The sequence below is a fragment of the Pelodiscus sinensis genome, chromosome 15 (assembly GCF_052426305.1).
Source record: "Pelodiscus sinensis isolate ZL-2025 chromosome 15, ASM5242630v1, whole genome shotgun sequence".
Taxonomy (NCBI): Eukaryota; Metazoa; Chordata; order Testudines; family Trionychidae; genus Pelodiscus; species Pelodiscus sinensis.
In genome coordinates, this window is record NC_143066.1 from 2,460,432 (window position 1) to 2,477,547 (window position 17,116).

At 43.6% G+C, this 17,116-nt stretch overlaps 1 protein-coding gene across 9 annotated transcripts in view; it reads right to left on the minus strand.

Annotated features, from left to right (window-relative positions):
- Positions 1–17,116, minus strand: part of CRAMP1 (cramped chromatin regulator 1) — an 83,608-nt gene that overhangs the window by 5,203 nt on the left and 61,289 nt on the right. For 7 of the 9 annotated variants that reach the window (XM_075898994.2, XM_075898992.2, XM_075898991.2 and 4 more), the window contains 7 exons: positions 15,445–15,526; positions 13,032–13,136; positions 11,403–11,581; positions 10,632–10,712; positions 8,209–8,446; positions 1,312–1,476; positions 466–611 (listed from right to left, as the gene is read on the minus strand). In XM_075898994.2, the coding sequence (XP_075755109.2) occupies positions 466–611; positions 1,312–1,476; positions 8,209–8,446; positions 10,632–10,712; positions 11,403–11,581; positions 13,032–13,136; positions 15,445–15,526 (996 nt within the window). The remainder of the gene's footprint in view (positions 1–465; positions 612–1,311; positions 1,477–8,208; positions 8,447–10,631; positions 10,713–11,402; positions 11,582–13,031; positions 13,137–15,444; positions 15,527–17,116) is intronic. The other 2 variants (XM_075898990.2, XM_089782182.1) reach the window with 1 other exon arrangement.

A 17,116-nucleotide genomic window follows, 5' to 3' on the forward strand; every position in this document is an offset into this window, starting at 1 on the left:
GCAAAACCTTTAGGGACAGAAAGTTGGACTGGAAGTTGCAGTGGCATAAGGTACTCAGTCCCTCACTTCCCTATCCAGAGCAGAGCATAGTTATAATAGTCAGGGATGTATACTGAGTCAGCATCAACCAGCTGCAGCTCTATGGACCTCAGTGGAGCACAGCTGGATGAGAGGAGTCGAGAGCATAGCATCTATAAAACAGACCTGATCTCCATCAGCCATCAAGGCAGGAGTCATAAGGTTGCTCACAAGAGTCCCACATGAACTGCTGTGTGGAACATACCACCAGGTCATTCTACATCTACTGTGTAAACTAGTTGCTCTGCTCTGTTGCATGTAAGCCTGGTGTCTTCTGTAAGTGTCCCAGGGAGTTATAATGAGTAACATGAACAATACTATTGAAAAGTGAAATTAAATGGTGATTGTTTAAGTGCAAACACAGACTGATGTGATCTGACCACATACCTCTGCTACGTCTGCCAGAGAGCGAGACACAAAAGAATCCCGTGAGTTTCCATCCAGCAGGCTGGGTCCCAATAAGGAAGTGCCACTGGCAGTACCAGCAGGAGTCGGCAACATTTTCCGGCCCTTTTCAGGGGAGATGAAACTTGCTACAGAAGGGAAATGCAAAGTCAGTGCATTGAAATTGTACATCTGAAGAGTAGGAGAAGGGGTACATGGAAACCTAGCACCAAGAGATCTAAGAGCATCTCTCTCCTCTACCTCCTCAAAATAATAAGTCACTAGCAGGAGCAGCATCAGCAGGCTGCCAAATGGAACCACCTCTGCCCAGAAGAGGGAAAACACACACGACACTGGAGACACTAGCCATACATAATTTTTAACTCAAAAACCCCCACAATTCTCTCACCTCATTAGAATTATGCACTATGTATACAACAACACTTATAAGCTTCAAACAGAAGACCTGGTGGCACCATTTTGCTGTTTTAGCAGAACACTGAAAATGTTTCAACCTAAAAGATGGGTCTGACTTGCAAAACCAAGCAGGCTACAAAAACGTTTCAGTTACTCGCTCCAGAGTGTATGCTGTGGCCCCATGCCAGCTGAGTAACTTCTGTTTCAGGAGCAGGGTTCCTAATTTGGGCTGCATGAAACTGAGGCCATCTAGGGATAACAGGTCTTTAGAGAGGAAGATGGAAAGCAAAGCAAAAAGTCTTCTGAAGACCTACTTAGTTTACTCTCTTCAAGGAATCATTCCAAGTCAAGGGACTGGGGGACAGATGAAGAGAAGCTCCTTAGAAAAGGAAGGACCTTTCCTCCTTCAAAGGTCTGTGTACTGACACTTACAAAACAGGCTGCTGAGAGATGAGTCGGTAGAGTCATTGGGGTACCACTGTGGATCATGGCTTGGAGAGGCAATCCAGTTCTGCTGAGGACTGCTGGAGGGGGATGGAAGACTTTTGGAGCTGTCACTACCATTCAGTTTTGCAGGGGAGAGAGAAACACCTTCACCTGTAAACCAATGCAATGAATCATTGACTGGGTCAGTTCTGTGAAGCTACTAGGACAACTTCAAGTACCTTGGAGTGTTCAACACATTCTCATGCAACTGGAGGTCAGGCACCACCTAATATACTTAGAAGCACTGCCACTGTACGGAGAATCAACCTACACCAAACTATTCTGAACTACAATGGCGCTACTCAGATGAGTAAGGGGAGCCCGGTTTAATCCTAAATCAACTAATTTTAAGGATACTGTCTGGCTGATAAAAGAATTTAGCTCTGGTGTATTGCAGTTTCCTGATGGAAGAGTGTGATCATAGAACACTAGAACTGGAAGGGACCTTGAGAGGCCATTAAATCCAGTTCCCTGCACTCATGGAAGAACCTGCACCATCTAGATCACCCCGACAGGTGTCTGTCCAAACTGCTCTTAAATCTCTCCAGTGATGGAGATTCCACAACCTCCCTAGGCAGTGTATTCCAGTGTTTAGGAAACACTTCCTAATTATCAGGGTGGTTAATGTCCATCCTAAGCCTCCCATGCTGCAATTTAAGCCCATTGCTTCTTGTTCTATCCTCAGAGGCCAAGGAGAACAAATTTCTCCCTCCTCGTAACACCCTTTTAGATACTTGAAAACTGCTATCATGTTTCCTTCTCAGTCTTCTTTTCTAAACTAAACAAGCCCAGTTCTTTTAGTCTTCCCTTATAACTCATGTTTTCTAGGCTGTTAATAACTTTTGTTGCTCTTCTCCAATGTTTTCACATCTCTCCTGAAATGTGGTGCCCAGAACTGGACACAATACCCCAACTCAGGCCTGATCAGCAGAGTAGAGTGCAAGAATTACTCGTCAGGTCTTGCTCATAACACTCCTGTTAATGCATTCCAGAATCATGTTTGCTTTTTTTGCAACAGTGTCACACTACTGGCTCATATTTAGCTTGTGGTCCACTATGATCCCTAAATCCCTCTCTGCAGGACTCCTTCCTAGACAATCGCTTCCCACTCTGTATGTGTGAAATGGATTATTCTTTCCTAAGAGGAGCACTTTGCATTTGTGCTTATTAAACTTCATCCTGTTTACCTCAGACCATTTCTCCATTTTGTCCAGATCCTTTTGAATTTTGACCCTATCCTCCAAAGCAGTTGCAACCCCTCCCAGCTCGGTATCTTCTGCAAACTTAATAAGCGTACTCTCTATGCCTTCATTTAAATTGCTGATGAAGATATTGAACAGAACCAGTCCCAAAACAGACCCCTGCAGAACTCCTCGTTATGCCCTTCCAGCACAATTGTGAACTGTTAATAACTACTCTGAGAACGGCTATCTAGCCAGTTATACACCCATCTTATAGTAGCCCCAACTAGACTGGGGAGGGATAGCTCAGTGGTTTGAGCATTGGCCTGCTAAACCCAGAGTTGTGAGCTCAATCCTTGAGGAGGGGATTTGGGGCAAAAATTTGCAGGGATGGTACTTGGTCCTGCTGTGAAAGCAGGGGACTGGACTCAATGACCTTTCAAGGTCCCTTCCAGTTCTAGGAGATAGGCAATCTCTATTATTATTATATTGCATTTCCCTAGCTTATTGATAAGAAGGTCATGCAAGACCATATCAAATGCCTTACTAAAAGTGTAGGTATACCACGTTCACCACTTCTCCCTTATCCACAAGAATTGTTATTCTATCAAAGAAAGCTATCAGATTGGTTTGACATGATTTTTTTCTTTACAAACCCATGCTGGATGTTACCTACCACCTTATTATCTTCTAGCTGTTTGCAAATGATTTCCTTAATTAGTTGCTCCATTATCTTTCCTGGCACAGAAGTTAAACTGACTGGTCTGTAGTTTCCTGGGTTGTTCTTAGTTCCCTTTTTATAGATGGGCACTATGCTTGCCCTTTTCCAGTCTTCTGTAAGATCTCCTGGTTAAGCCAAATTAGCCTCTTACTATACTTTCTATCTTTTCTACGCAGTGGAATAGTTTGCTTTTGGGCCCTTAATAATGTCCCTTTGAAAAACTGCAATTCTCTTCAGTTGTTTTTCCTCTTAGTCTTGCTTCCCATGGGACCTTACCTATTAGCTCTCTGGAGTTTACTAAAATCTACTTTCCTGAAATCCATCATCTCTATTTTGCTGTTCTCCCTTCTACCATTCTTTAGAATCATGAACTCCACGATTTCACCCAAGCTGCCTTCCACTTTCAAATTTTCAACCAGTTCCTCCCTATTTGTTAAAATCAAATCTAGAACAGCTTTCCCCCAGTAGCTTTCTCAACCTTCTGAAATAAAAAATTGTCTCCAATGCTGTCCAAGAACTTAATGAATAATCTGTGCCTGCTGTGTTAGTTTCCCAACATATGTCTAGATAGTTGAAGTGCCCCATCACCACCAATACATGTGCTTCAGACGATTTTGTTAGTTGTTTAAAAAAAGCCTCATCTACCTCTTCTGTCTGGGTAGGTGGTCTGTAGTAGATCCCTTGTTTTTTTAACCCTTTTAACCTAACCCAGAGATTCTCAACAAGTCTGTCTCCTTTGTCCATCTCCACTTCAGCCCAAGTGTATACATTTGTAATATAAGGCAACACCTCCTCCCTTTTTTCCTCTCCCTATCCTTCCTGAGCAAGTTGTACCCTTCTATACCAATATTGCAATTGTGTGTATTATCCCACCAAGTTTCTGTGATACCAGCTATGTCATAGTTGTGTTTGTTTATTAGCACTTCAAGTTCTTCCTGCTTCTTTCCCATACTCCTTGCATTTGTATACAGGCATCCAAGATACTGATTTGATTTTGCCCCCCAGTTCTGCCTTGCCCCCCTCCTTTATCTCTGCTATTATAGCCCATGCTCCCTCCCATTTCTAACCCATCTCCCAGGTCTCCATGTTTTTCACTTACCTGTGGGCTTTGGTCACCTGCCCACACTGAACCTAGTTTAAAGCCCTAGTTTAAACTGATAACCGAAGGTAGGGATCTGGAAGGCCTAATTTAGCTCACACTTAATTGGACCAGGTATGACAACATTTCTGTGGGAAAAGGAGATAAGATGAAACTACTGTCCATGCTCATTTAAAGAAACTGCAAGCAAACTGCAAATATAGTGCCTTTAGAGGACAATTGGTCAACTGGCTAAGTGACACAGATTCACCACAGTGTGAAAGATCATTTGATGCTGTATCCTACTATGGATAATTAGGTGTCTGGACACTATTATTGACTGCCAGGTAACAGGAGACCTAATCCTCTCCTACATGTCCAATATGAAAGGATTCTGATGTGCTTCTGGGCTAGCCAGACATCTGGAAAAGAACACTTAGTTGCTCAGAATTCAGATCCACAACTTAAAAAAAAAAATTATTCCCTAAGATTGACAATGATTTTTGAAAATGTATATTTTTTTGTGTAAAGAATAATTTTTAGATACTTACACTGTCACAACATAAAACAAATTCGCAAATGAGAAACAAAATAATTATTCTACCTAATGCAACACTTTAAAAGTGAATGACAAATCTGAACAAGTAGAGTTAATGTCAGATTTATTTATGAGCCAAGAACTGGGTAGGTGCTTAGTCCTGAGGGATATTGTGACTGATTTGTTTTACAACTGCTTTCCCCCCCGCCCATACATGCTGCAACTTCATAGTTTGCTTAGTAGAGCTCAGTTATATTATTAGGCTCCTTACAACCCAATTCTGGTATCTGCGATATCCAAAATTTGAGTTTTGTACTCCGACACTGACTTTTTGTGGGGTATTGGACAACTCAAATTAGTCTGAGAAAGAGTGATATGATGGGCCTTTATGTTCATTACACATCAACATTTCTAGATCAAATTTGCTCAGCTAACCAGCAAAAGGATGTTTTTAAACGGTCAATCCTACAAAGCCATCCTGGGAAATGGCTTTTTCTTTCTTCTGCAACCTTACTGATTCTAAAGATTCTATAGGTCAGACTATGCAATCCCATTGACCTTTACTAGCAAAGCAATTGATACAGTCTTGCATGACCTTCTCATTAATAAACTAGGAAAATACAACCTAGATGGGGCTACTATAAGCTGTGTGCATAACTGGTTGGATAACCATTCCAAGAGAGCAGTTATGGTTCCCAGGTCCCAGAGGGGCAGCCGTGTTAGTCTGTCAATGCCTGCAAAAACTAGGAGTTCTGTAGAACCTTAAAGACTAGCAGATTTATTTGGGTATAAGCTTTCCTGGGTAAAAAACACTTTGTCAGATGCACAATCATCCTGGAAGAACGTGATAAATGGGGTTCTTCAGGGATCAATTTTGGGACCAGTTCTGTTCTTTATCTTCATCAACAATTTAGATAATGGCATAGAGCAGTGGTCCTCAACCATTTGGGGTTGCCGGGCGCCAGGGGGCTCTCCCCCCCAAGCGCCGCGCGCCCGGCGCTGGCGCTCTCCCCCCCAAGCGCCGCGCGCCCGGCGCTGGCGCTCTCCCCCCCAAGCGCCGCGCGCCCGGCGCTGGCGCTCTCCCCCCCAAGCGCCGCGCGCCCGGCGCTGGCGCTCTCCCCCCCAAGCGCCGCGCGCCCGGGGCCGGCGCTCTCCCCCCCAAGCGCCGCGCGCCCGGGGCCGGCGCTGGCGCTCTCTCCCAAGCGCCGCGCGCCCGGGGCCGGCGCTCTCTCCCTCCCCTCCCCCAAGCGCCGTGTTGGGGACCACGGGCATAGAGAGTACATTTATAAAGTTTGCAGATGATTCCAATCTGGAAGTGGTTACAAATGCTTTGGAGGATAGGGTCACAATGAGCTGGACAAACTGGAGAAATGGTATGAGGTAGACAGGATGAAATTCAACAAGGACAAATGCAAAGTGCTACACTTGGGAGGGAACAATCAGTTTCACACATACAAAATGGGAAATGATTGTCTTGGAAGGAGAACTGCAGAAAGGGATGTAGGAGTCTAGTGGACCACAAGCTAAATATGAGTCAACAGTGTGACACTAGCAAAAAACCACAAACATAATTCTGGGATGTATTAAGAGGAGTGTTGTAAAGAAGACATGAGAAGTAATTCTTCCGCTCTACTCTATGCTGATTAGACCTCAACTGGAGTATTATGTCCAGCTCTGGGCACCACACTCCAGGAAAGATGTGGACAAAACGGAAAAGGTCCAGAGAAGAGCAACAAAAATTATTAAAGGTCCAGAAAAATGACCTATGAGGGATGACTGAAAGAACTGGATGTGTTTAGTCTTGAAAATAGAAGATGAAGGGGGACATGACATAGCTTTAAAATACCTAAAAGGTGTTTACAAGGAGGAGGGAGAAAAAATTCTCAACTTCTGACAATAGAATAAGAAGCAATGGGTTCAAATTGCAACAAGGGAGTTTCAGGTTGGACGTTAAGAAAACACTTCCTGTCAGGGTGGTTAAGCATTGGAATGAATTGCCTAGGAAGGCTGTGGAATCTCCATCATTAGAGATTTTTAAGAGCGGGTTAGACAGGCATCTGTCAAGGATGGTCTAGATGGAGCTTGGTCCTGCCATGAGGGCAGGGGACTAGACTTGATGACATCTCAAGATTCCTTTTAGTTCTAGGATTACTGATGAAGATGCCGATGCACAGAACCCAGTCAGTCTCAGATCTCAAGGTCAATTTGCAGGCCTGACAATTAAAACAATTTTTTTTCTGGCAAACTAAGCAAATTATGCCTGGAAATACTGAGACACAAACACAGAATCAGAAGTGCAGGACTAAAGGGACCTCAACAGATCATCTAATCAGTCCCCTGCCCTCAAGGCAAGGCTACATAATAACTAGACCACTCCTGGCAGGTGTCTGTCTAACATAAAACACCAGAACATTATTTTTATGGAGTAATATTTTAGAGCAAAACTTCACTTTAATGAACCTCTCTCAGTGCCCCCCCTTCCCCATATGTGAAATGGGGATAAATGTTCCCTTTATTACTTTTAAGAAATTCTTTACACATGGAAGTCCCTGTATAAAACTACTGGGGCCATGTCTCTATAGTGTTAAATGAAGGACAGGATGAGAATGCCAGGCCATAATGCTAACACTTATGTTGGCAAAACTTTTGTCGCTCAGCAGTGTGAAAACACACACCTCGGAGCACATAAGTTTTCCCAGCATAAGCGCTTGTGTGCACAGTGCTGTGTTTGCAGGAGATGCTCTTGTGCTGACACAGCCATCACCGCTCATTAAGCTGGCTTTTATTATGCTGTCTGGAGAGCTCTCTCCTATTAGCCTCAACACACCTACAAGAGTGTTCTTCAAGTGGCACAGTTGCATTGGTACAGCTGTGCTGGTATAAGCATAGACATCGTCTACGTTAAAAAATCATTTCCTATGAAAATCCTGGTATCACTGGCCAAAAGGCTGCCTTAAGGAATAATATGCAAAGGGCCATATTCCATCCTCATGTATGTGTACAGAGCTACCACTGAACTCAGCAGGGAGATGAGAGAAAAGATTTTGGTCCTTACTATTTAATAAGCTACTGCAGAATTGTTCAGTAAGTTCAGAAAGCTACCAAAGCTCTTAGCTAGGCCAGCAACACCTTAACTTAAATTAGCATATATTTAAAATGCACAGACTAAGAAAAAGGGGAACTACACAATCTAACTTCTCAAAGGATATCAAGTCCACGAAGATGTCTCCTAACAAGGGTTTTTCCTGATATTCAGAAGATGCTGCAGTTAATATCATTTTTCTAACTTTAGTAATGAGAACACTTTATCGTGATTTAGTCTTACTGTATTGACCAGAGCTGATAGCGATTTCAATGATAGAGTCACTTATTTGCGAGGCAGGCTCTCCCTGAGAAAGCACATCTTCAGGTGGTCCAGGCAGAGAGATATCCAGCAGAGCGGAGACGTTGGGAGGAGACAGATGGGTACTGGAGGCCTGTGATGGAAGAAGCGGTGGGGTAGAAAGACCATTCTGGAGAGGTGTCTTGGACAGTTCTGACAGAGAAAGGACTGATGTGTCCTGCTGTAAGAGTCAGAGAATGGACTAGTCATTAGTTTGCATACAACTTGGACACTTATAAAAGTTACAACAGCGAGATCATGCATTGCAGAGATCTTGAGCATTGGGTTGAAAGAAAAACAGCTGGATGCAAAGAAAGCAGGATAAAACCAAAGTAGAAGACTCCTAGAATACTAGGAAGATCTGCAGGTTCTATATTCTGGACATGGATCAAAGATTTAAAACCACACAGAAGGATAGCCCATAAGCACTCCCATCCCACTACACAGCCCATACCCTCCCTCGACAGCCTGACAAAGTTGGTCTTTGCATCACACCCAGATGCAACTGATTTCAAGTAGAGCACTTCCAAAACTTTTCTACAACTGTAACCAGCAAGAGAGTTAGTAAGAGGAGTCTGGTTATTCTACAAGACCATTCGTAACAACAGAATACCGAATCAGGCTTTGTCAGCTGAGAAATGCAGCTGCTTGAAGACCACCCCTGATTTAATAAGACTTATTTTTCTCGACATCTAGATCCAGCGTCAGAGTGGCTTCCCCTTAGTAACATACACCCAGACGGATGGGAATAATCATGTTAGTACAATAAGTAAGTGGAATAGAGCATAGCCTGATAAGTGGAAATAAAAAGATCCATGCCCTGAATTTCAAGTAGCAATTTTTCCCTAAGTACAAGCTCCTTTACTCATCCCACTGGTTTATATACATTGGGAGGACGACTTCCACAGCCAGGAGTGTCTAGTCCAATAGTGAGCCCTCCACCTTCTTCCTCTAAAATAACTGGAGTTCCACCATCAAGTGCTCCCATACATGTCCCTGAAAAGATCTCAATCTCATGCATTAGCCAGTCTGGTCTGAAGTTATGAAATTAACACGATAAAGTTCTTGCTTCTGCAGTTAGCCACGACAGACACAAAACAAAGTGCTGCTCTTAAAGAGATATTGGTCACTCAACTGGTACTATTATCAACATTGTCATGTTGTTGGATAAGATTGTTTCTCCAGTGATGCAGTGACGGCATTCCCAGAATGCCTACTTTACTACTGGGGGAGTTCTGTACCCCTGCATAATACAGAATTTCCGTAGAATTAATGTTCTGTGCAGAATTTCATTTCCCCCCATAGAACTGATGCTGCATAACTGCTGGCATCCACTATGGGCTGCTGTGTCGAGCAGAACCTGGCTCTCCAGCTCACAAATACAGAACACTTTCCATGGGAGAGGAGTTAGGACTGAAGGGTTCAGGGCAGCTGTGGTTCCCAGCATCTTCTGAAGAAGGTAGGTAGTGTGCAGGAACTCCATACAAGCCTAGGACCCAATATCAGGCTGTTTCTCTCTCTGGATTCCTGGGCTCTGGTGCGTAAGGGGTGAAGGTGTCTAGCTTGGAGAATGCCCTGTGGGTGGGCTCTGGGAAGTAAGGGATGTAGGTGTCTGAAACCAGAAGGACAGAGCTTTTCCCCAAGATGTGCCCATCTGCATGTGTGACACACCTAGACTGAGGGGCACACAACAAAACGTAACAGAAAAATAAGAATGGAGGGGTTGTAAGGATTTCTTTAACTGTCTACTTACTGGAGGAATATTTTGTATTTTGTTACAGGCATACTTAATGACTGGTAATATAAAAGACCAACTAGATTGATTATGTTGTTATTCTAACAAAATATGCAGAATTTTAAAATATTGTGCATAGCATTTTTAATTCTTTGGTGCAGAATTCCCCCGGGAGTTGAGTTATTTCAGTACCTGGAGTCTACTTTCCCTTCAGATGTTTAAAATAGACTGGAGCAGTATAAAGATACTTTTCTGCCTTGCTGAACTCCTCAACTGTACAGTCACTGTGTAAGCACGGCATTAAACAAGATCTATTTGCTCTTCAGAGATCAGTGCTTATCAGTTTCACTCAGCTCTTCTGCTCTCATAGCAGCATAAAATCACAATAGAAGCAGTTATCCACAGCAACCTGTGAGACTTCCATTCCAGCACAGTAACAATCAAGAAAGACCATTACCCTGAGGAGTGTAGGAAGAGCTATATAACCTGCAGGCTATTTCTACAAGAATAGTTAAAAAAAGGGACAAGAAGAAAAGCAGGCCTTGGAATATGAACCCTTAAATAATGCTTGTGTGAAGAATATCTCCGCTATAAGCTTCACCAGCTGCTCTTTCATCAGTTCATACTGTACCTGGAAGCCCTCAGGGACCACCTCCTGCTCATGCTGTGCGGGCAGATTAACGAAAGGAACCCGACACCCGTTACTTGAACCCTAGAAGTGCAACAGGGACTACGTGAGTCACACTTATACAGCAACTACAGCAAACGTAGCAAAGCTACAAGAGACAAACACATCTGTTCAGCCTTGCCACAATATGCCCCTAATCTTCACTTCTAAGATGGGATCTCAGGGATACAGCACTCTCACTATCTCCCTGGGATAGTGGTAAACACTGGCACCTGTTCTAGGTATGGATAAGGAAACAATAAGGGCTGTCACAACTCCCACTTACGAGGTGATCTCTCGATGCATCTGGAGCCAGAACACAGGCACTCACTCAGGAGATCCAACATTCAGTCACATTAGGAGAAAGCTGCTCTCTACCAGCACTTTCTTGCTTTGCCCACAATTCCGTACTCAATGCATCTTTCTCAAATGGTGCCTGGCCTCTTGGTTTTAGATTGCTGGAGTGAGTGACAATTCAAATTTCATGACTGCAAGCCTCCCTACAGGATGGAAACCTAATTTCCAACACAGCAGTGCCTATTTTCCCGAATTCTCTCCATCACATCCTGAACACCACCCACCCACCCTGGGTTAGCCGTGCGTTAAAAAGTGCATCCACCCAATAAGCCCCACGAGGAAGATGACCACAGATTCACAATTAATACAGGTGCTGGCTTTTTACACAAAACAACAAAGATGCTGTCATAGCTTTCAGTCTATTTGAGAGATACGAACCCCTACTGTGGTGATGGAGCCTCCATTTTCATCTGCCCCATCCAACTCCTGCCCCGTGACAACTGCAGCCACACAGTCTGGTGACAGCGGAGACACACCTGACAAGCCCTCAGAATCCAGAGCAGGCAGGGGGCTGCCAGGGATAATACCAGCACTTTTAGCTGCCAAGTCAATAGCACCTTTGGTAAGATAGAGAGAAAAAGATATTAGAGATTTTTTTCTTTCATTGACTGCCCATCTCAATTCCTCTCCAGAGAGTTTTATAGGAGGATCATTCCAGGTAGCTAAATCTTAACATAAGCATAGAGATGCAGGATTGCTAACACTAGGTCAGATCCTGAAGATGGGCTGGTGTCCATATTTAGGAGGGGCAGCATTTTTAGCAACATATTTATCATTTTTCTGCTCTCCCTCCTTAAAGGCATTCCTAGTGCATTGTACTGCATTTCAATGGAGTTTAAAAGAGGCATCCCTATTTTTCTCCACAAATGTTCCTAGTGGTATTTAAATGTCAGAAACTATTGGAGCATCTGATTTTAAATTCTGCAGTAATGCAGATGGTCATGTAATTTCTTGCACGTGCCTATTGTTTGAGAGAGGTGCTATAAAACCAACACAACAGTCTCATCTAGTATCTTGCTTCTGACTGCAGCTTAGGTTTGATATTTCTCTTGAAGGAAAAACCCATAATGCACCTGGCCAGCTTGGTTATTCTGCATGAGGGAGGAAGATTTCTCCATATTAGCTGATCAGCTTATTCTCTGAAGGATAAGGTTGTGCTTTGAATTTTAACTATCACAGGTCACAGTATTAGGGAACTGAAGCTTATCCAGCTGTTTCACAACACTTGACTGTCTTTCTGTGGCAGAGAATTCCCCAGTACAACTGCTCATAATACGGAACAGGATTCCTGGTTGCATTTCCTCACTTTACTAGTTCATTTAATTAAGTGACCTGTTCTTTTGTTCTGGGGTAGCGTAGAAAAGGAGGGATTGGTGATCTCCCCTCCCTGCCCAGTATTCCATATCCTCCAAGACAGGATTTACTAGGCTTCTATTAGTCAGAGGTCACAACACCTTTTACCAAAAGGGCTTAGAACAGAATGTAACATATACTTATGCAGAGCTGAACCTGAGCTACCACATTTGTATTTTAACTTTCCCCAAAGATCAGGGGGTTCATGATGTTGGGTCTGGTTCAAATCCATAGGTACATCCTCCTGCCAAGTGTTGGGATTTGGACATGGTATGTGATGCTAGTTTGAACTGTGTCATCACTGCCCACTCCCCTTCCCTATAGCAAAGGCACCAACAGCTTATACCTGAATGCAGTAAACCAGGGGTGGAGAACCTCACCGCATCTGTCCCCCGGCTTGCCTGGATCTGGCCCGTGAGGCTCAGGGATCCCCCTCCCACAGGACTGGAGCGTACAAAATATATTAGTCTGGGCCCCTCTAGGCTCTGGTGTGCGAGGGGAATGAGGGGAGTGTCTTTCTCCTTCTTAGTCAGGAGCTTCTCACTGGTATGCAGCCCCCGACTCATTTTTCTGTAGGCCAGCGGCCCTCAACTCACAAAAGGTTCCCACCCCTACAAAAAACAGAATACACCACTTTTTGGAGAGCAGACTTACTGGACAGATGGTTGGTAGCTTGTGCTGGAAGAACCTTGGGCACAATGGGTCGAGAAACGGCAGCTTTAGTCAGTGAAGACTGGATTGGCCGAAATGACCCTCTCCCTAAAGAGTGCAGAATTGAATAAATCTCAGAATCAGCCAAAACTGGACCTTCTCCTTAAACCAAACCAAAGCACAGTTAAGTGGGAGCAATACCAACAAGTAAGAGGCAGGGTAAATTCTAAGAAGCTTCCAAACTAAGTTAACACTGAAATTAGTGATGAAATAAAGACTTCAAATAGTAATAGCACAAATCATCAGCAATTCATTGCAAGACCAGGCAATGGCAATGCTGCATGTAGCCACAGTTACGTGCCATTATTTTCAATTAAAACAAGCTTGAGGTTCTAATGCTGATTTTGAGATGCCAATGGGATGCAAAGTAACTTGGGGCAATGGTCTAGGCAAGAAGAGGACAGAGGGAAAGGCCAAATGGCAGACAAAACACTGGTCTAGGGATGTTAAATTGTGAGTAATTGACTAATCAAATAGTTGATGCATTTTGCATCAACTATTTGATTGGCTGATAAGGCGCCTCCACCTTACGGCTGTTGCTACACTTCAAAGGCGAAAGTGTTGCATGGAGCCTGGGGTCAGGATCCATGCGGCATTTCAAAGCAGCAATGCCGCATGGAGCCCAGGATCAGCTGGGAAGTCCCCTGCTGATCCTGGGCTCCACACAGTGCTGCCACTTTGAAACACTTCATGCAGCCTGGGGACACCCCAGTTGGCTCTGGGCTGTACACACTGTTTCAAAGTGGCAGTGCCAGGGTCTGGCCCCAGGCTCCACCTGGGGCTGCTGCTTTGAAGTACTCCCACCTCTCCCCCCGCTTGCTGCCTCTTTCTGATAGAGGCAGCAAATTGGGGGGGGGGAGAGCGGCATGACTAGTCGACTATCCTATAAGCTCATGCTTATTGAATAGTCACAGAATCATAGAACACTACAACTGGAAGGGACCTGGAGAGCTCATTGAGTCTAGTCCCCTGCCCTCACGCCATGACCCAGTACAGTCTAGACCGTTCCTGATAGAAATCTATCTAACCTGCACTTAAATATCTCCAGAGATGGAGATTCCACAACCTCCCTAGTCAATTTATTCCAATGTTTAACCACCCTGACAGACAGGAAGTTTTTCCTAATGTCCAACCTAAACCTTCCTTGCTGCAGTTTAAGCCCGTTGCTTCTTGGCCTCTGAGGATAAGACAAGGAGAACAATTTTTCTCCCTACTCCTTCTAACACCCTTTTAGATACTTGAAAACTGCTATCATGTCCCCTCTCAGTCTTCTCCTTTCCAAACTAAACAAGCCCAATTCCTTCAGTCTTCCTTCATAGGTCATGTTCTTTAGACCTTTCATCATTCTTGTTGTTTTCTCTGGACCTTCTCAAATTTCTCCGCAACTTTCTTGAAATGTGGTGCCCAGAATTGGACACAATACTCCAATTGAGGCCAAAAAAGTGCAGAGTAAAGTGGAAGAATGACTTCGTGTGTCTTGCTCAACGCTCCTGTTAATGCATCCCAAATGTTTGCTTTTTTTGCAACAGCGTCACACTATTGGCTCATATTTAGCTCGTGGTCCACTATGACCCCTATATCCCTTTCTGCAGTACTCCTTCCTAGACGTTCTGTATGTGTGAAACTGATTGTTCCTTCATAAGTGGATCACTTTGCATTTGTCGTTATTAAACTTCATCCTATTTACCTCAGACCATTTCTTCAGTTTGTCCAGATCATTTTGAATTATGGCCCTGTCCTCCAAAGCAGATGCAACCCCTCCCAGCTTGGTATCATCCTCAAACTTAATAAGCGTACTCCCCATGCCAGTATCTAAATAGTTGATTAAGATATTGAATGGAACCAGTTCCGTAAGAGCCCCACTTGTTATGCCCTTCCAGCAGGATTGTGAACTGTTATTAACTACTCTCTGAGAACGGTTATCCAGCCAGTTATGTACCCATAACTGTCGACTAGTCCTTCACATCCCTACACTGGTCAATGAATGTTTTACCATATGAAATTCATAGAACACCCTGACACTAGAAAAAGTGTAACAAAGTTGTCTACAACTATTCTTTAAGGAAAAGAATTCCTGGCTCAGTATTTCAACCCATAAATTCTGTATCGTTAGGTAGAACTCCATGGAACTGGGTGTTGGAGAGAGGAAGAAAAACTGTGAATTTATTACACCCATTAGCCAGTCAACCCCATGGGACATGACTAAACTGGTGATGACTTGTGGTTTTGAAAAATCTTTTTTAATTATTCCCTTACTTCTCATCACATACAATGGTAGGAGAGCCTTTCTAATTCAGCAACATCAACATTATCCACTATGGATCTTCATTTTGTAATGCAGAAAGGGCAGACTTACCTGTTATGGAAGAGTTGGATAAGATAGAGAAGGAGCAGACATGCTGGGACGGATTTCCTGATGGCCTGGGGAGCAGTGTTCTCTGCATGGGTAGATAACAGATGAAAGTTCATTTAAAAACACAATAGGGTGAGTTGGTGCCCTTTGCAGCTGTGATGTCTTACAGAATAAGGAGCTGAATGTCCAGACAGCAGAGACTGTGAGGGCACCTGCCTGTTAGAAACCGCAAGAACCAGTCCCTCTTTTGTTTAAGGGGGAATGTAAGTTACACTTCGTTTTCAGCAACACTACATGACATTGAACTTTTATCTGGACAACATCCAGAGACAGAAATTAAACTGAGCTCCCCTCTCACTGAGGTGCAGCAGTCTCCTAGTCCCCATAGTATTTAACTGTAGTGCTGTCTTTAAGCATGGGCACAAGCTTTCATGTGGGACTTGATCCCCTGTCATGGCTATTAACTAAAAGATATTGAACAATGAAGGAAACCACATTCAGAAATTTTAAAGGATTAATTGTATAGAACAGAACAACTCCCTGATGCTGGTAAAATGGCAATTTCTTAGTCACAGGAGACCTCGAAGGCAGAGGGCAGATGCTCTCTTCTCGTCCCTTACATATAGCTAAGGAAACTAAAAATCCTCTGGTCACATGCTAGCATTTTATAAGACTTTTTCAAACAAATGCCAAATAATATTTCTATTTCCTTATACTTTGTTGTTCTTGCCAGCTATATCAGCCCTGAATCTAACCCCGCCCCTCCAAGCTGCACTTTTACAATAATTTTTCTTTTTGGGCTGGGATTTGCAGAGAGCTTTAAGGAGGCCAATGGTACCCACCTACCAGTGAAATTTGGAAGGAGCGGGACACCTTGAACCTTTCGGCCCCACTGTAAATTCCAACCTTCATTTTTAAATTAGCAACTCCTTTGAACTAATTTGTTTTTATATTGGTCTAAATTGCCTCTCCTGATTCTGTAGACATTTCAAAAACAGTCAGTGAGAAGACAAACTGAAAATCTTGTTGCAAAAAGGAATGAGACATCAGAATTCCAAATGTACACAAAAGATCCAAGTCTGCAGGTACAAAGCAGAATTCCAGCTAGGATATTTCATTTGTTCCAAATTTTCTTCCAGACAATATTTTTGCTTTCCCAACCTCCCTTCCATGTGGCTTCACTATACTGTACACTCACTATATTGTTACTGCAGTTGCTGTTGCAGGAATGTAACTAGTCTGGTTATTTAGGAGGCCAAATGAGAAAGTTACTTATCTTGTGCAGTAATGATGGTTCTTCAAGATGTATCCCCTTAGAGGTGCTCTACTGTAGGTATGTATGTGCCCCTATGCTTCTAATCAGAGATTCTTGTTATCAGTGTCTGTTTGGTCTGCACGTGCACTCTCCCCTCATGCTCTGCCTTAAGGCTAATTAGCACTGTGCAGATGAACCCCCTGAGGTCCTTCTCTATTCCAAAAGCAGAGGGGAGGAGAGCAGGTTGCTGAGCACCCATAGGGACACACATTGCAAAGAACCATAATTACTGCACAAGGTGAGAAACTTTCTCCTCGAGTGTCCCTATGGATATTCCACTCTAAGTGACACCTGAGCAGTATCCCCAGGGGAGGCTGAGGCTCTGTAGTAGAGCTTGTTATGGACAATATGAAGCCAAAG